Source organism: Polyodon spathula, chromosome 3 (genome assembly GCF_017654505.1).
Source record: "Polyodon spathula isolate WHYD16114869_AA chromosome 3, ASM1765450v1, whole genome shotgun sequence".
NCBI classification, from domain to species: Eukaryota; Metazoa; Chordata; class Actinopteri; order Acipenseriformes; family Polyodontidae; genus Polyodon; species Polyodon spathula.
Genome location: NC_054536.1, coordinates 7,929,111 through 7,955,387, shown reverse-complemented (window position 1 = coordinate 7,955,387; position 26,277 = coordinate 7,929,111). Strand labels below are relative to the sequence as shown.

At 36.6% G+C, this 26,277-nt stretch overlaps 1 protein-coding gene across 1 annotated transcript in view; it reads left to right on the top strand.

Moving 5' to 3' along the window:
* Positions 1-26,277, top strand: part of LOC121312149 (myosin-IIIa-like) — a 67,283-nt gene that overhangs the window by 16,688 nt on the left and 24,318 nt on the right. Inside the window, exons 5-20 of the mRNA XM_041244134.1 lie at positions 3,388-3,464; positions 5,051-5,196; positions 9,283-9,348; positions 10,059-10,214; positions 13,466-13,565; positions 13,967-14,083; positions 14,553-14,657; positions 15,451-15,534; positions 16,571-16,773; positions 18,520-18,618; positions 18,702-18,816; positions 21,119-21,245; positions 23,928-24,138; positions 24,632-24,779; positions 24,995-25,148; positions 26,158-26,246. Of these exons, the coding sequence (XP_041100068.1) occupies positions 3,388-3,464; positions 5,051-5,196; positions 9,283-9,348; positions 10,059-10,214; positions 13,466-13,565; positions 13,967-14,083; positions 14,553-14,657; positions 15,451-15,534; positions 16,571-16,773; positions 18,520-18,618; positions 18,702-18,816; positions 21,119-21,245; positions 23,928-24,138; positions 24,632-24,779; positions 24,995-25,148; positions 26,158-26,246 (1,997 nt within the window). The remainder of the gene's footprint in view (positions 1-3,387; positions 3,465-5,050; positions 5,197-9,282; positions 9,349-10,058; positions 10,215-13,465; positions 13,566-13,966; positions 14,084-14,552; positions 14,658-15,450; positions 15,535-16,570; positions 16,774-18,519; positions 18,619-18,701; positions 18,817-21,118; positions 21,246-23,927; positions 24,139-24,631; positions 24,780-24,994; positions 25,149-26,157; positions 26,247-26,277) is intronic.

The window sequence follows — 26,277 nt, the reverse complement described above, 5'->3', positions numbered from 1 at the left end:
TGAAGCATTTTCTTGCCTCTTTTGCCAGGGGTAATTTTATAAATGTAAACAGTGACATATCTAAATATTGCTACCTATTAACTGATAGTGTCACTGGTGATTTATTGAATCCCTTATTAGTGTCACTAAATGCGATATGAAACACATTGGAATTAGATGCGCAATATAGCAATTTTATGAGTTTAAGTAATGTATTTAAACCATTCACCCAACCTAACGCTTTGAAAACAAGATTGTGAATAAACTGAACATCTTTTGTTACATAACTGGTATGAGGAGGGTATATGATCTGGTGCTGTTTAGATAATTAAAATATACACCCAAACAAGGGTTTAAAATACACTAAAAAAATGTATTTCCCCATCTGTTTCTAAGCAACCATAGATAGAAAAAACTGGTGTTGGGGGGGGGGGGGGGGGGGGGGTTCTTTCACATACACAGTTAGAGTTAGATATACTGAGCATTACATGTTCGTTTGTAACAGATGATGGTGATCACTTGTAGAAGGCACGCATTCATGCGTGAATCAACATTTCTCATAATTAGAGTTAAAGGGTATGAATGCATGCCTTATACATGTGCTCAACGTCCTTTGTTACAAAGGAACATGGAATATGGGTAATTAAACCCACATGAATTAACAGAGCTGAATTCAAAATGAATTACTTCAGAACTCAGAAGAAGTGCATAAGATATTCAGGTGCTGTTCCTGTGGTATTCTTTATGAATTTGCTGCCATTATTTTAAAGTGTTACCTTATGCTGTTAATCTTTTTTAATTAAGATAATATGGTAAAATGTTGGACCACAGGGGAAGAAAAACATTTACTCCTCCAATAATTTGAGTCAGAAATCTTGACATTCAAAAATAAGCCTAGATAACCTCTGATAACAATAGACAAACAACTATCTGGGTCACACAAAGAGTTACAGGTTTGAAACAATATACTGAAAAATATGTGACATGAGTAACAGAAGCAAATGGGATTAGTGGCACAACATTTCTAAAATTAAGCATGGTGATATATTTAGACTGTCTCAGGGTCATTAGGGCTGATTAAACCCAGCAGCTACAGTATCCTGGCTGTTATTTTTAGCACTAATCGTCATGGGCAGCTTTATTGTTAGTTCTGAGACAATTAATCTGAAACTCATTTTTACAGTTGTGATGAACTGTTGGTCTGGTCGACAAAGATATATATATTGATCCTCTATTGTCCATATGCAAAATCCTGAAGTTGGAGCTGGGCACAAGCTACAGTAGCCTAATATCATATAGTGTTACATTTTCTTTGTCAAGGACGATCTTTTTAAAAGGATTTTATTAAATCTTGTACCTTCCTTTAATATTACCTGACAAGCAACAAGCTTTTTCCTTGTTCACAATGCTCTGCATGATTTCACTGATCTGTCAGCAGCTATAGAAAGGGCTGCCTAAGAGATAGTGGCTAAGAGAAATGTAGCTGTAACATGCATATTAAGTAGTGAGCCTAACGTGCACCATAAATCTAAATTTACTGTCCTATTTACTAACACAGAACACATTAATTTACTTGCACACTATTTGGCTAATTTACATACCATTGCATGCACACTACCTGTATTGTGAGCGATTATTTAGTGTGCATGATAATGTCCAAGACTTACCCATGACCATTGTGATATAAAAAGTCCATCAGTCGAGGTGTATCATTTAGTTAGTGGCTTATTGTGAAAGGTGGAGGTGGCTTACATTGACCAAAAATGAGCGATCAACAGACACAGCACTCAGCAGGGGACAGGCAACGCAAACTAAAACTGCATGTAGAGGAGTTAGAAATTCTTGTGGAGGAGGTTACTCACATTACAATGCCTTGTTTGGTCCAATGTTTTATATAACCACTCTATTATTTGTACCAATGTAATAAACTATAAAATAAAATCTAAGAAATTATAACATGAATTCACATTTATTCACACTTACTATAACCTGTTATTTACAGACAATTTTCACTGCTCTATACGAAAACTTTAATGCCAGTAATGCCTTCATTATGGCAGATATATTTCAGCCTAGAAAAAAAGGTTTCAATATTGCACCTATCAGTGGTTTTCCAAATAAAGACAGGTGTGTACATTTCATTTAAGAAGTGTTATTATTAGGTGATCCACTGATGGTCTATAGGTAAGGGATATTTACAAACTAAACATGTGCTCCATATTTCTCCCATGCATTGTGTGATACTCTGTGATAATCTGAAGCGTGAAGCAAACCGTTTTGTACCAACTGCACGACTGACTGATCAACAGAGATGAGAAATCCCCTGCAGTGACTCATTACAGGAAAATAAATTCTAGGGGAAAAGGCTTTTCAATTTATTCATGGCTATTCTAACTGAGACTACGATCATTCTGATAATCACAAAGAATTGTCCAAAGGTATGCCGTGTTTGTTTTTAATATGAGACAGTCCAGAAAAATGTCTTGAACAATAATATTCCAAATAGATTTTCTTGTGATAGCCATTACTTTTTAGAGTTAATACGTTTTCTAAATATCCATAGGCGAATCAGGGTCTGCAATGATTCCATAGAGGCTGGTTTTTGGTCAGCCAATAACATCTTTTCTTGGGACTTGATGACGTCCATTCTGGTTAGACCATCCCATGACCCACACACCTGTCTTCATTTGCATATGTCTGAGGATGAAGACTTTTGGACAACCTTTTCCATGAATATTTGAATATTTGTAACTAGTATGAATGTGCAGTGCTTTATTTGCAACATTCAAATCACTGTGATTCAAATCCCTCCAGGTTTCAGCAGCCTCTTGCCTTATCACCAGGCTATTGATAGTCTATGATAGAGGCTCCTGCCATCATGCTGCCCCCTCCATTTTCCCTCTGGAACAGGCCGCTGCTTCCCCAGCTCCACACTTTGAAGATGTGTCTTTCATCTTGTAGCAGGGACTGGGTGCAGTACTGCAACAGAATCCCCTTAATCACCTTCCTCATCCAGGGACATCTGCCTGCGCTGCTCTACTGGTGCTGTTATAGTTAAAGCTGGAGGTCTGGTGGGAGCCTTTGTAGCATTTTTTCCACCAACCTTCCAGATATTGGAATGCATCACCAAGATGTAGTTCAACACTTATACGTACCCCTTTTCTAGGACTGAACACCCCACTACTAACACCAAGATGTAGCGGGTTTCATGTTTAGGGCAAAGAAAACAGCCCAAATGCATTTCTTGGCTCAAAAGTGATGATTTAAAAAAAAAAAAATATTCAGGACGCAGGTGATAATCTATAGTTAGGGCATTGCTGACTTGCCTTAATGTGCGACAAATATCTATTCCAATGCATAGTTTTCATATAGATCTTAGATGAATCACATTCTTTTTGCAATGTTTAGGTGTCTCTGCCCAGCTGACCAGCAGTCGCCTTCGCAGGAATACCTCAGTGGGCACTCCTTTTTGGATGGCACCAGAGGTATGTTGAATTCATCCTTTGTGCACTGACCAGTGACCCAAGATACATTAAGTACTGCTGGCTGTTATGAAAGATGCAAGTGCTGGAGCCTGTATTGGAAAGATAGGAAACATTAACATTGAGTTCTAGACGTGCCTCCGTGCTTCAGCAGGTAAATTTCAAACAGCAGCAGGTGCTCAATCACAGCAGCACACTGAATTAGAATAGGCTGCTTACCACCGATGACTTCACGAAATGGACTCTCCAGGAAAACCATAAAAGGTGAGAGCACACTTGGTAGTTTTGCAGTGTAACTTTAATTAATCCATGTATATGAGACAGTTATTATAGTCCATACAGAAGTGCTAACATTTTGATGCTATAGAGCAATCTGGAGAAACTAGTATACATGGGCCCCATATAATCCCATGACACCCTTTTAAATAAAATGATGCATCTCAGTGGGGTTTTTCAGATTCATTATTACAAGTGAAATTACAACATATTTTAACAGCTCAACATGTAGAGTAGTTATAAACAAAAGTCTATTTTGGGTTAATTTTAAAATCCCAATTGGTTTGAATAATATGGAAAAAAAACTGTAAACACAGTTGCTACTTCTACAATACCATGAGGACAGAACAGCTGCAGTGATGCAGAAATATTATACAGTATCCTCTAGGAATTCGTACATTGATTATATTGGGTCCATTGAGTGTTGAGACTGTAAACAATATAGCTGTTATGGCTAAGATGTGTTGGTACAATAATAGATGTCATACTGTTATACTGTAGTTAGAATTGAGTGTATTATACATTTAATAAGGGTTCTTCATTTTAAATTTGTATTGAATTATTTTCTGAATTAGTTAACTGCAATTCATTAAATACTCATGTATATACTGTTATCAACCAGTAACTGGGATACATGTGCCGAGCATGAACACATACAACAGAATTGCAAGAACAGCCTCATGCATGAACCATATTAATGAATGACAATCTTGCCATGAGTCGAGTCCATCACACCTCTTAAAGTACGGCTTCCAGTTGTACATAACAGAGTCTACCACTGTCAATTCAAACCAGTGTGCAAAATCTCAAGAAGGAAGGTTTTTAATACTACCACACCCCCGATTCTTGACTGCAGTCTTTCTCACAAAAATACAAACGCTTCAAATAAAACGATTTGTTTGCAAATTGTGTTTCAGTGCACTTCGGAAGTTTTGATCGAATTCATATTCTTTTTCTAGGGGGGGATTTGTGTTTCAAAATCTCTTTGTTTCCGATTTCATTTGCACAGTACCTTCTGTTTGTTTCTCTTTTTAAATCCATGACTTCATTCTGTGCTGTTCTTCTGCTCCCTTTTATCTCCCTCCCACATGGTGACCCCACTGTCGGCGGCTGCTGTTGCAGAGCCCAGCGCCTCTTCACCATAGCAAGTGAATCCTGCACGATGTTTAGGTGAATTATGTAATTCAGTACTTTGTACAAAGTGCTGGACAGTAGTGGATGCAGGCAAACCCGTTCAGGAACTAGAGGAATGGAAATTTGCTGTGCATGCAAATGAAAGAGCCTCTGTAACTCGTTCTTTTTCTGTTTTCAAGGTAATTGCATGTGAACAGCAGCTGGATTCTACCTATGATTCAAGGTGTGATGTCTGGTCTCTTGGTATCACTGCCATTGAGCTGGGAGATGGAGATCCACCACTTGCGGATCTGCATCCCATGAGAGCACTCTTTAAAATACCAAGGTAATGTGAATGTGTTTTATTTTAACATATGTTGGGGCTCTCTACTGTTTATGTAATATACTGGCACCACAGGTAACTGTTAACAAAGTCACAAGAAAACAACTGTGTCCTATTTGAGATTATGGTAACTGTCAGATAGATGGATTTAGTTATTTCTCTTCTCACTGAATCTAATGCAGTGGAGAGTCAGTTTTGAGTCAGTGAACAACTCAGCTTGACACCTTTCCTAAGCTACAGTAAATGAGGGTTCACTGCTGTCACATATAAAACAGTATGTTTTTGTAATTTTAATATTACCGGTAGGTGTCAAACTGTAAATCTAATATTAGATCTGCTTCCCTAGCTGCATGTCTTAAATGGAATGTTTTTTAATCTTGAGAAAAAACAAAAATTTTCATTCATTTGTAATGTGTAACAAATGCAAGTTGCTTTTTACATTCAGTATAGTCATGCTAAGAGGTGTAAGAAAACCTGTAGCTGAGAAGACTTTGTATGCTTTGATAACCCTTATGGAAAAAACATACATTTTTAATATGAGGTAGAAAAGTATGATCCTTATATTTTTCATATGTAGAAATTGGCCCATTTTTATATATATATATATATATATATATATATATATATATATATATATATATATGTTTTGTTCAATAAGGGAAAGAACACAGTTGCTTATATTAACAATCTAGTCCCACATGAGATACTTACAAATATATAAACACATAAGGGTCATTTGTATTCAATGTTTTCATAACTGCGTAGGATTTAATGTTTAGTCTATGCTTTATATGCCAAATAAAATATACTTTGCTCTGTGTACTTTTGGTATTTCTTTTGTAATGAGCATTACAGGACTGTAAAATATACTTTCAAAAACTGTTTTAATGATCTAATTTTAATTAGTTGGAAACTACATTTTACAGTTTAATAGTTAGCAAGTTAATTTGACAAAATATGTATTGTAAGTGGGGCTAAGAAAACAAAAGTATAATTCAGATGATTGGTTTGTAGATTAAGAGGACTTTATGTGTGGAACAAGAGAAAACGAATTTCTAAAAACATTTAGAGATTAATGTGCTGTTTACATTGTGTTTGTTTTTGTTAAATTTATAGTACAGCATCACAGACGTTGTCTCAGTGGGATGCTATTCCCTGCAAAAAATGTCTTTGCATTTCTAAGTGTATACTGCAAATGCCTTTTAAAGAAATTAAACAAAGTTGTGTTTTTGAAGGCTGACACTTTGCTGTTTCAACCTACGTGTAAGGAATATTCCAGACTTCTTTCTGTTGAGAAAAATAGTATACAGTAGATAGTAAGTACTGTAAAAATAGAAAGTAGATTTATCATTTTCCACAATTTTTGTTAAAACAAAAATCCAACTGCTAATGTTATAAACCTAGCAAGACACAACTAAAGTGCCTGTAAGAACTCTTAAAGTAACCTCAAAGTACATTTTAAGCTTTCCAGCATCAACCTTTTGTACTTTTTAGAAGAGAAAATAATGTCATGGCTGTGTTTGTTATTCCGATATCAGCTATATCAACTTGAAGGCTGAGTCATTTGGTTTGGATCACACCCTCTAGCGTTTGCACTCCATCTATTGCTGGCAGGCTTCAGTCAAGAGGATAGATGACACTGTGTATCTCCTAACCTGCTCAGCTCTGCTACACCAGATTGAGATGCACTTGTTTGTTCTAAACATAAGTGTCAACTTGCACAGTAAAACCTAGTTCATCTGTATTGTTAATTATAAGCTGCCTTCTAAGATGAAAATACCCTCAATTACTATCTGGCAAATGATGCAAGAAAGTTGAGAAAATGGAGCTTGGCTCGATTTAAACTGTTCTTTACTTCCATTACACAGTTAGTGTATTCAAGCTTCTTTAACACATGTCTCATATTTCAAAATGTTTTTTTTAAGTTTAAATATTATCTGTGTACTTATTCATAAAGCCTTGTCTGGATGTTTAAATGGGAACACCAGTAAAGCTAGATATACACCAAAGGGACTTTATTTAGCAAAACACAAAAAAGATAATCCACAGTCCACATGAGGGTTGTACAGGATTTGGCAAAGGCCTGGGCCAAATCCCTCATTTGGCTGGGCGAACAACTTGTGAACTGGAAAAAGTTTACTACCTTCTAATGTTAGAGGTTCCACTCGGAGTCATTTCAAATACAATATATGTAAAGGTACCCAGTGGAATGTTGCAGAACTACAAAGCCCTTATTCCCTATGCAAATGTAGCTATGTTTTTTTTTTTACCCCTGCACGCTGCATGTGTTTCATAGGCTGGTATTGCAGAATTCCCAGCCCCCCAGACCAGCTCTTCTCATTGAAACCTGCTAGAGTTGAACCTCCTGGGTGGGGCTTATTCTATAAATAGCCCATGTTTTGTTTTTCTTGGCCCCTCCTACTTTCAATGTGACCACGCCCATTTCAGATTGACCTTGCTCACTTTCAATTTGACCCCACATCCCTAGTCCACACATACACACCTGAATACTGATGCTCAGCAGTATAATAGCAGATGTCTGCTTGCTTGGGAACAGGCTGTGAATAGTTTCAGGAGAACAGCTCAATATCAGGGCAGTGCTCAATCCAGTTAGGTAGACAGATCTCAGTACACAGTATATTGTTGGTATAAAGGCCTGTAGTCTCCACAGTATTCAGACTGGTTGAAACAATATTTTTAATCTATACTGTGTGGAACATAGTAGACTCACAGCCCACAAGCACAGTGGGAGATTTGCACTAAATGGTTTACAAAACATACTCAGTGTAAATTGCTATTTTGGGCGGCCTATCAAATTAAAACTGCTTTTTAGTGTTTTCTCACAGTTTGTATGTTTCAGTATGTACAGCATATAAAAATGGTATGTTTGAAGAATATCAGATAGATAGATAGACAGACAAACAGACAGATAGCTAGCTAGCTAGATAGATAGATAGAGATAGATAGATAGATAGAATAAAATATTTTTTCCCATTTGATAATCAGTAAGTCAATTGTTTCTAAACATGCTGTAAACTATGGCATAAATCTATCATGAGTGTAAGTTGTGTAACCAAGGAAGCTTCTATGTGCTTTGGTGAAAGACACGTTATATTCAAATAGTCATGCCTTAGTTGGGCTTTTTGACTAATACATTTTAAAAAAAGGCAGAAACTAGACAAATAAAAGCAGTTTCATCTACTGGTAGAGCATCGAAGAACAAAGAGAAGATTTGAAACTTTTTTTTTTCCAGCTATTTGTTCAGTTCAAAACCTTGGGTATGCTACTTGACAACACTGGAACCTCGTGCAACTTCAAATCAGCAAGGAACTCTTTCTACCAGTATTTAGAGCTCTGTGTGAATCATAAGACTGAGGTACAATAACCTTGAGAAGCAGAGCATGTCTTTTTTTTTAATAAAGACATTGGCTGTGTTAAGGAATTAAGCGGCTCAGAGCAGCTCACTTAACAGCATGTTCAGTTCCGCTCCCCCTGAGCAGCTCAGAGCGCTACAGAACAGATTTCATCATTGATCCGAATGAGAGGGAAGGTTCTTGCTCTGAGCCACTCAGTTACTTAAAGCAGTCTGTGTTAAAAGCAATGCACCCGGCACTGCAAGTCAGAGAAGATGTTCTTCACTGTTCTTCAATGGTGAGGCCTTGCTAGGGGGTACAGTTCATTGTGGAATGGCACAAACCTACGCTACATGATAAAGGTGGAAGTGCTCCTTGAAGGAACTCATTTAGAGGGAAAACCAGCTTGTTTATTATGTGCTTTAAGACTGATAACCTGCGGGTTTATATGACAGCAGATTAATAGGTTCTTGAACGTGCCTGCATTTAGATGACTTGCTTGAGCAATGAAGAGGCTGTTAGGCTTAAACTTTTTTTTTCTTCCAAGTTAGTGTGGGGATTAGGAATGCACAGGTTAAGTGAATCATTGCTTTTCTAAAGAGGCTACTGTCTGTCTCCTTAAAGTGAGAGTAATCAATACTATTTCACTGAGGTTTTTTTTTTTTTTAACACATTACGCATTGTGATTTGTTTCAGTTGCTCTTGTTCAAAATCGTTTTCACATTGATCTTCACAGAAACCCACCATCAACCCTTCATCAACCAGAACTGTGGTCTGCGGATTTTAATGACTTCATTTGCAAGTGAGTGGCACTGACTGATTAGGCTTTGATAAAGCATGTCTTAATCAATGGCATTGTTACTGTATCTACTGTAGAAGCACCTTATCACTGATATTTTTGTAGAGAGTTATGATCACACTACGTGATGATTTCCACAACTAGAACGTTTTATTTTAACATTCATATTCTATTCAAGCTTTCTTTTCCATAGGTAGTTTTTTTTTTTTGCTGTTGGGTTTATACATTTCAAAGATTCCTGTGGTCAAAAGGTTATAATTTGTTGTTGATCACATGTATAAGACATGCATGAATTAACACATCTCACAGTTAGAGTTAGAGGGTATGAATGCCTGCCTTATACATGTGATCAGCGTCCTTTGTTACAAAGGAACATGGAATGAATATGGGTAATTAAAATCCACATGAATTAACAGGGTTGAATTCATAATGAATTACTTCAGAATTACGAGGAAGTGCATTAGATATTCAGGTGTTATTCCTGTGATATTCAGCTGAATTCATTATGTATTTGCGGCCATTATTTTAAAGTGTTACCAAAATGAATAGGAATATATTTTTTATAAGCAGGGAAAGAAATAAGTCATTCTTAAGCTTACAGTATGTACTGGTTGGACAGTACATGTATAGTTAGCTGCACTTGATAATCCAGGTGTCTCAGGTGTTTTTCAATCTAAAAGGACACTGTGACTGTGTGTTTTCTGTCAGCACAGATGCCTGATTAAGGACTTTGAGCAGCGTCCCAACGTGCTAGACCTCTTGCAACATGATTTTATCAAACAAGTCAGAGGAAAAGAGAACATCCTACAAAAGCAGTTGATGGAACTCATAGACCTCAACCAACAAATGGGAATCATTGAGAAAACCAGGTATATAGATTGTGTCAAGATTAGCCCTGGGAATATAGAATTGGCCCTACTCTGTGTTCTGTGACCCTATTTACAGATATTTATAATAAAAGAAGCCCGGAATTAAAAAAACTTGTTAAAAACAACAGTTCAGAAAAGTTTAGTTGAAATTGAAATTGTTATCGACAATGCAATGGGGAGCCTGGTGCTGTAATTAAGCAACTCATCTAACAGTTCACCATAGCAAATACGGCCAGTAATTTTGCAGTTCCCCATACATCTCCTATGCCTATACTATTCATGCTCTTTTCTGATTTCCCTCATGCTTGCCTATGCTTTATCACCCTTTTACTAAACTCCACAGTGGCATGCTTTTACCATGATATTCCTCAACAACCTTTTATAATGGTAATGAGAGGATTTATTTTTTTATTTATTTTTGAGCAATAAAAATTAATTTACAGCTATCTATGATGAAAAGCATTTATCAGATGACAAATCTTTTCAGTAGTGCTGATTCCATTGTAGGTAAGACAGGTGTGTGAAAGACAAACATTTATCTTACTTCATCCATTCAGGGTTTAAAACCTGTATTTGATAATGTAGCAGCAACTTACCAATAAAGCCTCTTTAAATCAACTGTTACTGTCAACTTTGAAGCAACTGGCCGTAGCTTAATGGCATTTTCTAGCCGTTTCCTCCATGCACATTGTTCCAGCAACAAAATATAAATGCTACTTGATTCTCTCAAATTGACGTAATTTACCTGAAATAACTGTCTGCAACTTCAAATATTTTATCACTTGAAAACTTAAATATTTCTGAACATTAGAACACTTTCAGCCAAATGTGATTTAACTGATCTAAAGTTACTTTGTTAGAATAAGAAGTACACAGCATTAGAAACTACATAGATTAGTGTTGTAATACATTAGTGCAACCTTTCTGCATTGAAATATGACTATAGTACCATATTTTAACACCCTGGTGTGTGTAATTGCACTTCTAAAACTACACCCCCCCCTTCCCCACTCCTCCCAAAGAGGGTTGATTGTCAAGTGAGTCAGGCACACTGGTTCTAAAATGTACAGGCTGTGCTGCCATGGTGATATATATGCACAGGTTGAAACACTAGGCAATAAGAAGGCTCCCTCTATTTTTGCCAAGCAATGTTAAAACTTTAAGAATGAGTTATAAATAATACTGCAGCATTAGAAGATGGTCATTAAAAAGATTTGGATAGCAATGCATTGTAATCCCTTGTTATTGGTCAAGAAAATATGTAATAACATGTTTAGGTGTATATTAGTGAATACTTAGACTCTAGTGCTAGCATCATAGCTCAGTATACTTAATATGACATTTCATCTTAAATTAAATGTTACCTAAAGGGCTTGTATAAGCAATTCCTCTCACTGTGAGCGTTTCAGTTAGTTCTGCCTTAATTTAAATGCATGTTGTCATATGTCTTCACTCAAACAAGAAAGGATACTCAATTGTAAGGTTTTAATTCACATTAGACAGCAATAGAATTAGGACAGCAATGACATTTCACCTTTCAATAATTTTTTATTTGGAGTGTAATATTGTACATTTTTATAATATGGTCACAAGAAATTCACATGACTGTTCTAGTGCCATCAATACATTACTGGGTTATCCCAATAGTGTCTACTTAAAGTAGAGTGTGTATATACTCTACATGGCAGATTTTTAAGAGCATGATAACTAATGTCAAGTAAATCTCTGACAATAAAGCTCTGGGTTCAACAAAGTAAATCACATCTGTGCATATTTACACAACAAACTTCACAGAGCAAAACAGGAAAAAAAACTAAAGCGCCAAAAAAGAAACCTTTCATTTTTGTGCACAGAGAACAGCAAGAAAAAAACCCAGACAGAAGCACAGCAAATACAGAAAGGTAGGGAACTTTGACAATGGTAACCTTTTAAATAACGGGCAACTGCTATTTAAACCAGCTTGCTGGCTCTGTTGTATAGGCCCATGACAAGACTGAAAGTGCTTTTTTCTGAAACTATTTCTTCTTTCCTTCCCCCTGTTTTTTAACTGTCTGTTTCTGTTTCAAAGTATAGTTAAGCCGGGAAGGCTAATTTTGCTGCAGCATTTTGGTTATGGAACACCACAAATGTATAATTAACTAAATAAATAAATAAATAAAATACACACACAGTATGGCAAGAACAACAAGACCCTTTACTTACTTAATATCTTGGTATCCCTGAATAGTAAATATTTTACAGACCAAGGCATCTCACAAGCAGAATGGTACCCTTAAATGTTCTTGTTCTAGGAAAGCAGCACACCAGGGGACGGGGAGCCTGTTTCCAGATTACTTCACTTAGACTAGCTGCTCACTAAATATCTTCATATCCCTAAATATAGATAATTGTCTCCTCTGTAAAAATATGCTAAGGATTTTAATGAGTAATCTGCCAGTGGTACCCCAAAATATGATTCATTTACTAACAATACTGAAAAAGTAAATACAAAATTATGATTTATCCAAATGAAAAGTAAACTTATTAAGAATATATTACACAATATTAAAATATGTATTTGAAATGTAATGTAATGTGATATATTGCATTAATATTTGTTTTTAATATGGTTATATCAGTATACTGTATTAGTACTGCTTGGCATGGTAATATACTGCAGTTAGATGCATAGTGTTACAATGTAAGAGAAGTACATTTTATAATATGATATTATATATATATATATATATATATATATATATATATATATATATATATATATATATATATATATATATATATGTGTGTGTGTGTGTGTGTGTGTGTGTGTGTGTGTGTGTGTGTGTGTGTGTGTGCAAAAGTATTAGAACACCTCAACAAACTCAGTGTATGAGAGACCTTTGAGGTCTTGAAAGCCTGTGAATAATTATTATTTAGTTAGTCCAATAAAAGGTATCACTTCTCCTTCTCTTTGTCTAGTTTTCAGTCAGTAATCAGTGATGTAGAAACAATAGGCACTCGTGTGAAAATGTGAAAATCAGAGATTTTGCAGCATGTTGGTTCATGTGACAGAATATAACAAAAATCTTTACTTAGCGTGAAAACTGAGCCTCTGGTAACACAACTTAATAATAATGCTACAGAAAACTACCAAGAGTCCAGATATTAATTAGACATGAGGATCTGCTTCGTACTTAAAGGTAAAGTTTGTTAGTAAAACAATATAATTGTTCTCTTTTTCTTTCTTTCTCAAACTTTTTTCTTTCTTTTAGGCATGAACGTATTAACACAAAGAAAAGCAGCTACATGAAGTCTTTAAATTCCAACCTGGATGATGTGGATGATTTAGCAACTTTAGAAATACTCGATGAAGTAAGATATTTAATGTATGTGGTAACCATCTATCCACTGTGACTAGTAACGATTTAAGCAATAAGAACTGGCACCATTGACATCAGTTGAGCAGACCTCAGTATCTCACATTGCACTTCTATAGGTTAAAGAAAGTTCTCAGCTTGCTTGCCTTGCATTCAGGAAACATGTTACTGATGCACTTCCTAGATCATTTCATCAAAGCATGGCATTCAGTAAAGGAAGCTGCTGGTTTGTTAGGACAAGAAAAGTGTTAAAGTGGTGGGGGAAAAACATGTAAGTCTTTCAAACAGAGCTTTTCCAGCAAATTACCAGATATCCAGATTTTACAATGAAAATGCATTTGCTATTTGAGTTTATTTCAAGAGTACGTTTGAGACATGGCTTTTATCCTTCATCAGAACACCGTCACAGAGCAGCTACAGAACCGTTATTCCAAGAAGAAACTCTATACCTATGTGGGAGATATTCTCATCGCAGTCAATCCATTCCAGAAGATGGATCTCTACACCCCACAGGTTTGCCATGAATTTTGCAAAGGGACTTTCCAAAATGTGCAGCATCTCATTAACCTTTAGTTAAATGCTCAGTAGGACTGGCAGGCTACACAACAGGACAGATTGCTTTGAAACTCCAACGGCAATAAGCAAGTGAATTAATATGTACTTCTCTTTTAAAGTTAAGGTAACGCTTTACATTAGGTGTCTCTAATTACTGTGTATTTACATAGTAGTCACTTACACACATTTACATGTTATTATGCGTGGTTACAAAGTATTTCATGTGTACATTTTTTTGTGTTATATTACTCTAATCCTAACCCTAACTCTAATCCCAACCCTAACTATTTTCTTATACCATTGTGTACTTACTTATATTGTGCAAAAGGATTTACATGTTAAGTACATTGACATTTGCATAATAACATTGTAATTATATATAAGTACACATGTATTTACTATGTCATTGTGTGTTTGTTTTCTTTAGTACACTAAAATGTACATTGGGGCCAGGCGGGCTGCAAATCCGCCACACATCTTTGCTGTTGCTGATACCGCCTATCAGTCCCTGGTTTCCTACAATGCAGATCAGGTACACATTTTTGTTTTCAGTGTGAGTTGTGTGGGCGGTTATAATGTGGGTTTGTGAAGACCCCACTGTAGTTTAGGGATCAGTATAAGTGGTTATATAATGTGGTAGAACAGAGATTTTCTTTCAACAAACAGAAAACGGGTAAAATACATAAATGAGTCCCGTATTTACTGTTTTTCCAGCAGATTGAGAAAAGAGATTAAACATTCAAGGTCCTTTACAAGAGATTAGGGACCTCATATTGACCAATCAGGTTAAAGGAAATCTCTGATCCATTTTCTGATATATAGTATTACATGGTCCATAACTATATAATCAGTTGATCTAGTTTTTCATACCAAGTACTTTTAAAGAACGCAAATCAGTTGTTGCAGCTAATGTAAATCAAATACATTAATGCAAAGCTGAATTCACAAGCTATTGTTTTGTTAACATGAGGCTGTGTCATCCAGTGTTTAAAGAAAAGGGCTTGTAACCAGGAAGTCCAGGGTTCAAATCCCAGCTCACTCAATGACTAACTGTGTGACCCTGAGTAAGTCACTTAACCTCCTTGTGCTCCGACTTTCGGGGGAGACGTTGTTGTAAGTGACTCTGCAGCTGATGCATAGTTCACACACCCTAGTCTCTGTAAGTTTCCTTGGACAAAAGCGTCTGTTAAATAAACAAATAATAATGCAGAACTGTTGGTACTAACAGTTATAGCATTCTAAGGCTTCTAATAAATAGCAACACAGTTTTATTTCTACAAGCAGTTGGTCTGCAAACTAATTAGTGGCATTCTTGTCTCTTTCAGTGCATTGTAATCAGTGGGGAGAGTGGAGCTGGGAAAACTGAGAGTGCCCATCTTTTAGTCCAGCAGCTCACAGTTCTTGGGAAGGTAGGACTTTTACACGGGCTGCAAGGTGACCATTATCCTGTGTATGCCTTCTAATTGTGTTATAAAATATTTTGTATTGTCTTCTGTTATTTCATAAAAAAAGTCCTATGCTAAATTTTCTGTGATGAGTTTTAAGAAAGAATTGTCTAAAAGATAAATGTAACTTCACGCGAGCTTACTGAGAGGGGGGTGGGTCACTGTAACACCCATCCCCCCCCCCCCCCCCCCCCCCCCCCCCACTCTGCACTGCTTCCAAATCTGATGAAAACCTGTTGCGTTGTTTAGTGTATCAATCGAATGATGTTGAATTGCAATATTGACTGAGCTGGACATGTTAAATTGAAACTGTAGTCTGGGTTCTGCATTCCCACTGGCTGAATTGATTTCTTAAATGTGAGCGAGACAGTCTGTCCCAAAGGAGAACGGTTCCTCTAGCATTGCGAGCAAATGGTGTGTGTGAAATGCTGCAGAAATCCCACACTGCTGCGTGCTGAGGAAATATATAGATACGTTGCACATTATGGGTGAGTAATGTTACAGTCATGATTTGAATTCCCCAGCTCTCGGAAGAAGATTCTGCACCCTCTCCAAACATGTTGATGAGCTAGCACTAATTTTGGGAAATTGTTAACATTTTAAGATTGCCACAATTTCTGCAAACAAGTGTTTTTTTTAATCTTTGTGAGTTCTTATATTCATTTCAGAGTGAATAAAATAGTGTGGCAATCCCTTTGTACTCCAAATGCAACACCAATTTTGTGTCTCTAGACAAACTCCCTTCTTTACAGTTTCAAGTGACCCTCCCACATGAGGGAAGTAATGCCTGCTTCTGTAATGATAGTACAAGTTAATCCTACAATATCTTTTCAGATTACTATTGTACAGCTATTGCGGAAGGTAGACTAAATATGGAAACGGTTTGCGTTTAACTTGTCCAAGAACCAGTGACATCACATGTTGCAGATTTTGAGGCAGGGGGTTCTGTAGACTCCTAATGATTTAAAAAATAAATAGATAAATAAATGATCATTTACAGGCCAACAACAGAACACTTCAAGAAAAGATACTCCTGGTGAACAGTCTGGTGGAGGCCTTTGGGAACGCCTGCACTGTTATAAATGACAACTCCAGCAGGTTTGGCAAGTACTTGGAAATGAAGTTCACTTGCGGAGGGACAGTGGTTGGAGCCCAGATCTCCGAATACCTCCTAGAGAAATCCAGAGTCAACCATCAGGCTTTGTAAGTAAACACTTTAGGTAAACACACCGTGCAGAGGTATATGCCATTTACAGTAACACAAGGTGACACAGATTGTATAGCGATATTAGGCAGTGGAGTTAATTTCCCTAGCCCTTGGAAAATACAGAAGGGATCATTTCAAGCGCTTTCTCCATTGATCTCTTTATTGGTGCAGCCAGTTGTGACATATGAAGTAGTGACTGTATATCCTGTCAGCACTATTACTTGGTCTTTCTCTGCAGTCTCTGACATTTAGTTCTGACAGTGATTTCTGCAATGTTTGCTTTCCTGCCTCCTCCTGATAACTGGGGGCAAGGTATGTGGGGGTGGTCTTTTTTATTCATGAGTCCTGTCAGTGAAATTTCAGGCTGGATTGCTCAAAGCTAGCCGAAGGGAATTAGCACCCGATGATAAGTTGATTGCAATGAGCTGTTTACTATGTCTAGCCATAGGCTACATATTGATGATACAATAATTTACTTGGAAAAGTCAATATTAAAATTGAAAACACACAAAATCACCAGCATTCAGCTTCCTGTTTTTTGTCAGTTATTACTTAAATAAGAGTTTACGCTACAATATATTGTTTTATTTGATCTTATTTTATTTTTGAGTTTATCCAATCTGTTTGGTCACTGTACCAAATGCAATAAAAACATAAAGAAGGAATACTCTGTACACTTCAGATACGCATGTGCGGTATTTAAAAAACAAATTGTGTTTTCATTCACTGATATGATCAGGTTGAGGTGGCAAGACGTCATTATGTGTGTCTTTGTGTGTGTGTGTGTGTGGGGGGGGATCCGAGTGGGCATGACCCTGAACTTTACCTAAAAATGGTAAACAAGCCATTATGTAAACATTACTATTAAGAAGGTCATCAGAAGACATTGCTGCTGCACATGTAAACAGCTCTAATTTTAGAGATTTCCAGTAGAGGAGCTTGTGGTTCAGTGGATCCACGGTAGCTGGGGCAGTATATAAAGATTAAAGCAGGGGTTTGGGTAGTTTTCTGGGAAGGTAGCAGATGAGAGAAGTTGTGATTTTCACAATTTCCCCACATGTCTGAACACTTAAGTACGTATGGAAACACCCTTTGTTATAGAAGCTTCGTCGAGACACAGTATGTCTTGGGGGAAGAACCTCCTGAATATTTGAGGACTCTCATCTAGATGTGTTTTTGCCTAAATACAAAATTTCATTTTTCTTTGGGAAGGTAAAAAGCAAACCGTAGTCCAATGAGTGTCGAAATCTTTGTTACACACATGCTTCTCGACTAGAATGTGACGTTTGTCAAGCTGATCTTCACCCGTCTTCAGTTCAAGGAGTACCTGTCAAGAATCGTCCCAAATTAAAAGGTCTGATGGTTTAATTATGTCAATTTATCGTTGTCCGTAGGTTTCGCGCAAATTGACGATGATTGTACTTTGTAACTGTTGTAACAATAGAAGTTAACACTTATCTTACTCTAATAACCTGAGATCTTAAACGGTTTGAATTAAACACGAAACACGAGTCGTGGTAAGAAGTACCGTCAAAGCACGAGTAAAATATATTAATTTTATACAAGATATATGGCCAGGCCATAAAGATAATACTTTGTAAATAGATGGATAAAAGTGGATGGATGCAAATAGGTGGATAAAAAGCATGATTGCATGGAATTTTATTGGGAATTTCAAAGCTTCTCATGAAAAGAATGTGTCCAGAGGAATGAATGAATTAATTCATGTTTTTGCTTGACAGAGGGGAGAGGAACTTTCACATTTTCTATTATGTCTATGCTGGCCTGGCAGAGAGGAAGAAGCTAGCACATTATAAGTTATCCGATAACAAAATTCCAAGGTACTTTTACACAGTGTATTTATTTATTTATGTATTTATACACCAAACTTGGATGCTCATTTGTCCTTTCTTTTTTTTCCCAGGTATCTTCAAAATGAGCATATTAAACTGGTCCCAGACATCATAAACAACTCATTCTACAAGGAGCAGTTTGAATCAGTTGAACAGTGCTTCAAAGTTATAGGTTTTACCCTTGAGGTGAGTTCAGACATTGAACAATCATTATTGCAGAGTTTCAATTTGCCAGAAAGGTATCTGAGTAAAAGCACTCCCAGTCTCTCTTGATAGTAACCAGCCTACTTAGCCTGGCAGCCTCTGCTCAACCGCCACCTTATGCCTTTCTCAGCATGTGAGAAATAACGTATCATAGTGCCGCATTGAAAAGATTTGATCGTATATAGTACCTTACATATACTGCACACACTTTGCAGAAATACATTATTTTTAAATGTACATAGAAAGATGTTACATTGTATGTGTGGCTGCAAGTAAAACACATACCCTACCTGCTACTTGTGTTTTCTGTTCGTGTGAGTTAGACTTTCTTTTCCTTGCAGAAAGCAATTAAAGACTTCACATTCAGAATTGTAATCATTGTAATCCGAATCATGCGTTTCAAACCAGTGGAGTCCAGCAGTATTTCTGAAAGCTTCTTGCCCTTTTCTAGCTGATCAATGGCAGTGAGTTTAATCTCTGTGGGGAGCGAGTTTATAGGCCCTCTTTAAATCCTTCTCTTAAGCGAGTTAGTCAGCTGGTTGTATCTGTTCTTTGGTTTTATTTGGTGTCAGTATAAGCGTAGTAGTCACCTAGCAATATTATTGGGAACATATGTTGTGTCCGGCATATCCGAATGTATGGCATAATGGTGTCTATTAGCGACGGACTCCTGTATAATGGTGTCTGTTAGTGAAGGACTCCTGTATAATGGTATCTGTTAGCGAGGGACTCCTGTATAAGAGTGTCAGTTAGCGAGGGACTCCTGTATAATGGTGTCTATTAGCGAGGGACTCCTGTATAATGGTGTCTGTTAGTGAAGGACTCCTGTATAATGGTGTCTGTTAGCGAGGGACTCCTGTATAATGGTGTCTGTTAGCGAGGGACTCCTGTATAATGGTGTCTATTAGCGAGGGACTCCTGTATAATGGTGTCTGTTAGCGAGGGACTCCTGTATAATGGTGTCTGTTAGCGAGGGACTCCTGTATAATGGTGTCTGTTAGCGAGGGACTCCTGTATAATGGTGTCTGTTAGCGAGGGACTCCTGTATAATGGTGTCTGTTAGCGAGGGACTCCTGTATAATGGTGTCTGTTAGCGAGGGACTCCTGTATAATGGTGTCTGTTAGCGAGGGACTCCTATATAATGGTGTCTGTTAGTGAGGGACTCTTGTATGATGGTGTCTATCAGTTCCCAGAGGAGTTCAAAATGAAGGCGGGGCAAAATGACTGTGACATGCTAACCCACAACTTAGAAGCTCACTGACTACAAAGGCACAAGTGGGGGCTGATACTGTTGTAAATCCCTAAAGTACTGTAAGAGTGTTTATTCAGGGCCCAGGGGAGGCAGATGAATCAGTGTTTGCTGTGAAACTCATCAGAGCATTGTTTCAAACAGCCTCAAAAGAGATACACAGTTAATATGAAATATAGATTAGTGTGAAATAAAGAAAACTGAATAAATACAGTTTGAATGTATACAGATACTTTTGAGAAATGTATATTCTAGAGTCATGGGTTTGTTCACTCTCAGAGATTTGATGAAGGTAATGCCTGGTGTCAGAAAGCGACAGTGACACAATAAATTGAGTTTGTCATTATGAGTAACTGACCTCTTTTTTCTAAAGAATCTTTTTTTGATGCTTTAGGAATGAAAGTTATATAAAGTTTGCCATGTCATATCTCATTCGGCAGAGTGCTGTCTTCAAAGATTGGTTAGTTGTCTAAGACCAGTTGAAGTGTAGGTCTTGTCAGTTGTGTATTTTTGCTTCTGAAAGTTAACAGAAATAAAGGTGGCATCTAATATACCACAATTTCCATGGTACTGTAATTACAAACCTCCAGAATATTGGGGTCTTTAAATTATTATTATACCCAGAGTGTGAAATGGCTGACATTATCTTTACCTGGTTAATCTTCAGATTAGCTGGGTAAGTCTAGCAGGAAGGAAAAAGTTAAGTGAAAAACAAGACTGCCGGTAACTATTTTTACTCACTCTTAGCATCAAAGTGCCAAATAATAATTGGAGTAATAATGTGTAGAATTTTTAAAGGCATGAAAAAAATGTAAATGAAAAAAACTGTGGTGCACACAAGAGGTGAATTCACTGTTGTATACCTGTTCCCACTATTGAATACCAGTTACCATAATAGGGCGGTATGCAAGAGGTCTCTGTTGCATAAGAGGTTTGTGTTATACACAGGGTGGGAGTTAAACCCTGAAAATTATGGCAATGCTATTCAATTGTTAAATAGTATTTTAACTTGTTTTTTTTTTACATATTCGTAGGAACTGGGGAGTGTTTACAGTGTACTAGCAGCCATTTTAAATGCCGGTAACATTGACTTTACATCAGTTGCCTCGGAGCATCAAACTGACAAAAGCAATATTTCAAACCTTGACGTGCTGGACAGCGGTGAGTTATTTGTATCGTATAATTCGAATGTAAAATTATTCCAGCTCTTAGCAAATCTGTTTGGATGACCGCTAAATGGACTGAGTTTTTGTTGTGGAAATAAATATGCGTAACCTTTTCATGGCATTTTAGTTTGTCTTCAGATCAGACATGACCAGACTAGTAAATGTGACTTTTTTTTGGTGTCTGACATAAAGACAAATTAGCCTTTTTCCACATGAATTCTCATAAACATTTATTTTTCTAGTTATAGTAGTAATAGTATTTTAAATCCATGTTTGTCTTATTGTATTCTGTATTCTACATATTTCTTATAATTTACAGATTAGTTGGAGTGCTATTACACTATAAATGAATAATCCATTACATTATGTATGTAATCAGTGCACACATAGAGGGTCCTCATTATCAAGCAATACCTGAAAAAGGTTTAAATATTTGTAAAAGAAAAAAGAGTTTATTCGATTATAGACAAATGCAATACTGAAAGTCTAAAGAAGACTTGATAAAAGTTGAGTGAAGACTGGTGCAGAATCAAGGCAGTTATCATGTTCACCGTGGGAGAGTGTCACACTCATCATTGTAAGTATCGTATTCATAATGGAGAGTGTCACACTCATCATTGTAAGTATCGTATTCATAATGGAGAGTGTCACACTCATCATTGTGAGTATCGTATTCATCATTGTGAGTATCGTGTTCGTGTTCACCATGGAGAGTGTCACACTCATCATTGTAAGTATCATATTCATAATGGAGAGTGTCACAGTCATCATTGTGAGTATCGTGTTCACCATGAGAAAGTGTCACAGTCTTCACTGTAAGTATCGTGTTCACCATGGAGAGTGTCACAATCATCATTGTGAGTATCGTGTTCACCACGGAGAGTGTCATAGTCATCATTGTGAGTATCGTGTTCACCACGGAGAGTGTCACACTCATCATTGTGAGTATCGTGTTCACCACGGAGAGTGTCACACTCATCACTATGAGTATCGTGTTCATAATGGAGAGTGTCACACTCATCATTGTGAGTATCGTGTTCACCATGGGAAAGCGTCACAGTCCTCATTGTAAGTATCATGTTCACCATGGAGAGTCACAGTCATCATTGTGAGTATAGTGTTCACCATGGAGAGTGTCACACTCATCATTCTGACCACCCTATAGTTTGTCATCATTGTAGTGGTCAACCAGTTAAGGTGGCAGTTTTTTTCTCCAGAACAGAAAGTAAAGGTCCCATTTTTTAGGTTATTTGAGCCTCAAATTCAGATTCCAGTGGAATAGTTGTTATTTATAAGGTGGTCTACTTACAGTAAATTCATTGTGATCTGTGACTGTTGTTTTCATTTCAAAGTTTAATTAGAAAAATTGATTAAGCACAGCAAATTCTGACTGAATACCACAGGGGTAACACCTGAATATCTTATGCACTTCCTTGGAGTCCTGAAGTACAGTAGAAGCCTGTTACTTCGAATCCCTTAACCCGAATCGCCTTATTACCTGCACTGCAAGTGTCTCCCCAACAAATTCAAATTAAATGACAAACAAAAAAGAACAAGACTTACTCTAGCTGAAAAACTGCAAATGATTGAACGGCTGGAAAAGGGTGAACACACTGTTCAACTTGTTAAAGAGCATGGTGTGGGAAAGTCAATAATTACTGACACAAAAACTGGAGAAATTCTCAAGTACCATGGAGTCAAGCACCACCACAGCACTGCAAAGAACTATGGGCTCTGCCAAGATGATGCGAGAGAAAAAACTTGTACATGTGGGCCATGCAAGAAAGAGAAAAGGGCACTCCCATTGCAGGACCATAGGCGACTACATCCAGAGGACAGCAGTTTTAAAGCTAGGGATGGATGGCTGTACAGATTTATTTTTTTAAAAGACATTGCGTCAGGCAACTTTGCTTAGCAGGGGAAAAACAAAGTAACACTAAGCAAACACAGTGTTTGGAGCTATGAGAAGAATGCTAATGTTTAAATAAACCTTTAGACCACAATAGATGTAAATGTATTGCTATTTGTTTTATAAACACGTTCATTCACACAAACAATTTCTATGTACGCCAAGCTGTCCAGAAGATCGGGCTTCTACTGAAATTTATTTATTTGTATTCATGCATGAATTATCATTTCTCACAATCCCCTGGTGATCGAGTAAGGGAAAGAATCAGTGAATTCATTAGGAACGGATGGAGGGGAAAGGGGAACCGAAATGTTTTTAAATCATGATGAATTAACAGGGCTGAACTCAAAATGAATTGCTTCATGTGGTATTCCTGTGGTATTCAGCCGAAATTCATTATGAATTTGAGCCATTATTTTAGAGTTACCGAAAATAAATGAGAATAAGGAGAAAACATTATTCAAATGATTATTCATGCATTGTTTCTCTGCATTCCAAAGAATAAAAACTCCTGTTACTAAAACGACAATTCGGGGGAAATAATTATAAGGGTCACCTGTTCTAGAACTATTCAGAATGTTCTAAGCATGGAATACACAGGATAAGATGAACTAGAATTCTGATGAACCCATTAGGGTGATTGTTTGATTTCTCATGCATGATTTATAATTCTCTTTATATAGATCTGACACAGAGCTGTTTTCTATGTCTGTATGACACCTTGCTGGTCATTAGAACTTACTCTGTGGGCTGCTTTCTATCTCAAAGCTTCCTCTTTGCTTTGTATCCGGGCGGATGAGCTGCAGGAAGCCCTCACCTCTCACTGCGTGGTGACTCGCGGAGAGACAATCGTACGCCCCAATACTGTAGAGAAGGCAGGTGAAGTACGAGATGCCATGGGCAAGGCTTTATACGGACGTCTTTTTAGTTGGATAGTCAACCGCATCAACTCATTACTCAAACCTGACACTCTGCTGAGGTGAGAACAGACAGCAAACTGCGCCATTAACTTTCAGATTGTTATTTATTAATATATTGTTTTAATTATTTGGCGAATTACTTAATTGTATTCCTGTATATTTTACCAATCCCATTAAATATACATTACTATTAATATACATTACTAATGGTGCTGCAGCATAACTTGAAGTGCCCCATTTTGAAGCAGATGCAAAGATAAAATGATTAAAGGTTGACTTAACAGAAAAACAGATTAGCTGCTCCTTCCTGTAACTAGTGTAACTTGTTTCTTTATAGTTTTATTATTGATACTTTAAAACTAGATTGACATTCCAAAGAAACACTGTTAGTGAAGTCAGTGTTAAACAATCTTATTGTATTTTTTCTAAACAAATTTACTTTTTAAAAATTTTTTTTTTTAAATGCATAAGATTCTTAAAAAAAAAAAAAACTGTTATCGAGGTTTGGTACTATATGTGGCTCAAAATCCTTTAAATGTTCTATTTTTACAGTGAAGACGACAAGGGGTTGAATATTGGACTTCTTGATATATTTGGCTTTGAGAACTTCAAGAGAAACTCGTTTGAGCAGCTCTGCATTAACATTGCTAATGAACAGATCCAGTTCTACTTCAATCAGCACATATTTGCCTGGGAGCAGGTATAGCAGTGAACAGCAGGGCACATTCACTGATAACTACAGGAAGCATTTACATTTAATATAGCATCAAAGTGTCTTTTTCAAAATGTAACTGCATTGTTAAAGCTTCTTATCATTATGTTAGCAGATTTTGTATCACTGACTATTACAAAGCTCCCTAACTGTGACTATAAAGTGAGGTTTGCTGATTTAGGTGCTTTGCCTGTACCTTTCAGAATGAGTACCTGAATGAAGAAGTTGATGTTCGTTTGATTGAGTATGAGGACAACAGGCCTCTTCTGGACATGTTTCTACAGAAGCCAATGGGTTTGCTTTCACTGCTGGATGAGGAGAGTCGATTCCCACAAGCTACTGACCAGACTCTTGTTGGCAAGTAACTTTCGTGTCATGCAAAATGTTTAATTTATATAACCGCCTCAGTTTTATAAAACAGCTGAAAGCCTATCCAAACACACCTGTAATTAATGTCTGTTGAAGTTTTGAGTCTGATCAATATGAAATATGAAACTAACTATATATATATATATATATATATATATATATATATATATATATATATATATACTAATATATATATATATATATATATATAATATTATGGTTCTTCAGAGAGTGCAAATGTTTTCTGCAGAAGAAAGATTTGCTTAAGTTAAATGTGCAATAATGCATTCATGTCATGACTCTATCACCATGAAACAGAATGCACAATTTACATATTTTCAATCTAGAGCTCTCAACACATTATTGGTTGTGTACATTAAAAATCCACTGACAATGAGGTGAATTTGCTGTCAAATTGTACTGTCTTTATGCTTCTCAAATAGATTCTAGTGTCTGAACTTGGAGACCTGGGTTTGATCCCCAGTCACTAAACCTTCTATACTTTAAGAGCTAATATGAATTTACCACCTGTGATGTTCTTTTATTCTAGACATTTGTACCTTATCTACAAGAGTTTTCTTGCTGTGCTTGTATTTTCTGTGTTCTTTCTTGAGTACCTATAGATATAGGACTGAATACAAATGGATTGTGGATTGATTATTGGTTTTTTTACACACACATTATATTATATTATGACAGACAGCCTTTTAATATACTTTACCTCACCTCACACAATTATTGACTATTATCTTGCTTAGCAGTCTCACTTTAAAAGACAGGGAGGTGTATCTATCTAAAACACTACATTGCAAACATACAATATAATACATATTGTATCAATATTCAATATATCATTAACTTTGAATATACCTTTTCTTTTTTTTTAACCTGCCAACTTACAACATGAGTTATATGCTGTATATAAATGCACATGGAGAGGAGCTTCCTTTAGTAGTTTGGTTGTATTAAGGATTATTTTATTTCTTTTTTTTTATAGAAAAGTTTGAAGTTAACCTTAAAGCAAAGAACTTTTGGAGGCCTAAGAGGGTCGAGTTAAGCTTTGGAATTCATCACTATGCAGGAAAGGTACATACCTGTTTCAGATATAAGATATTGG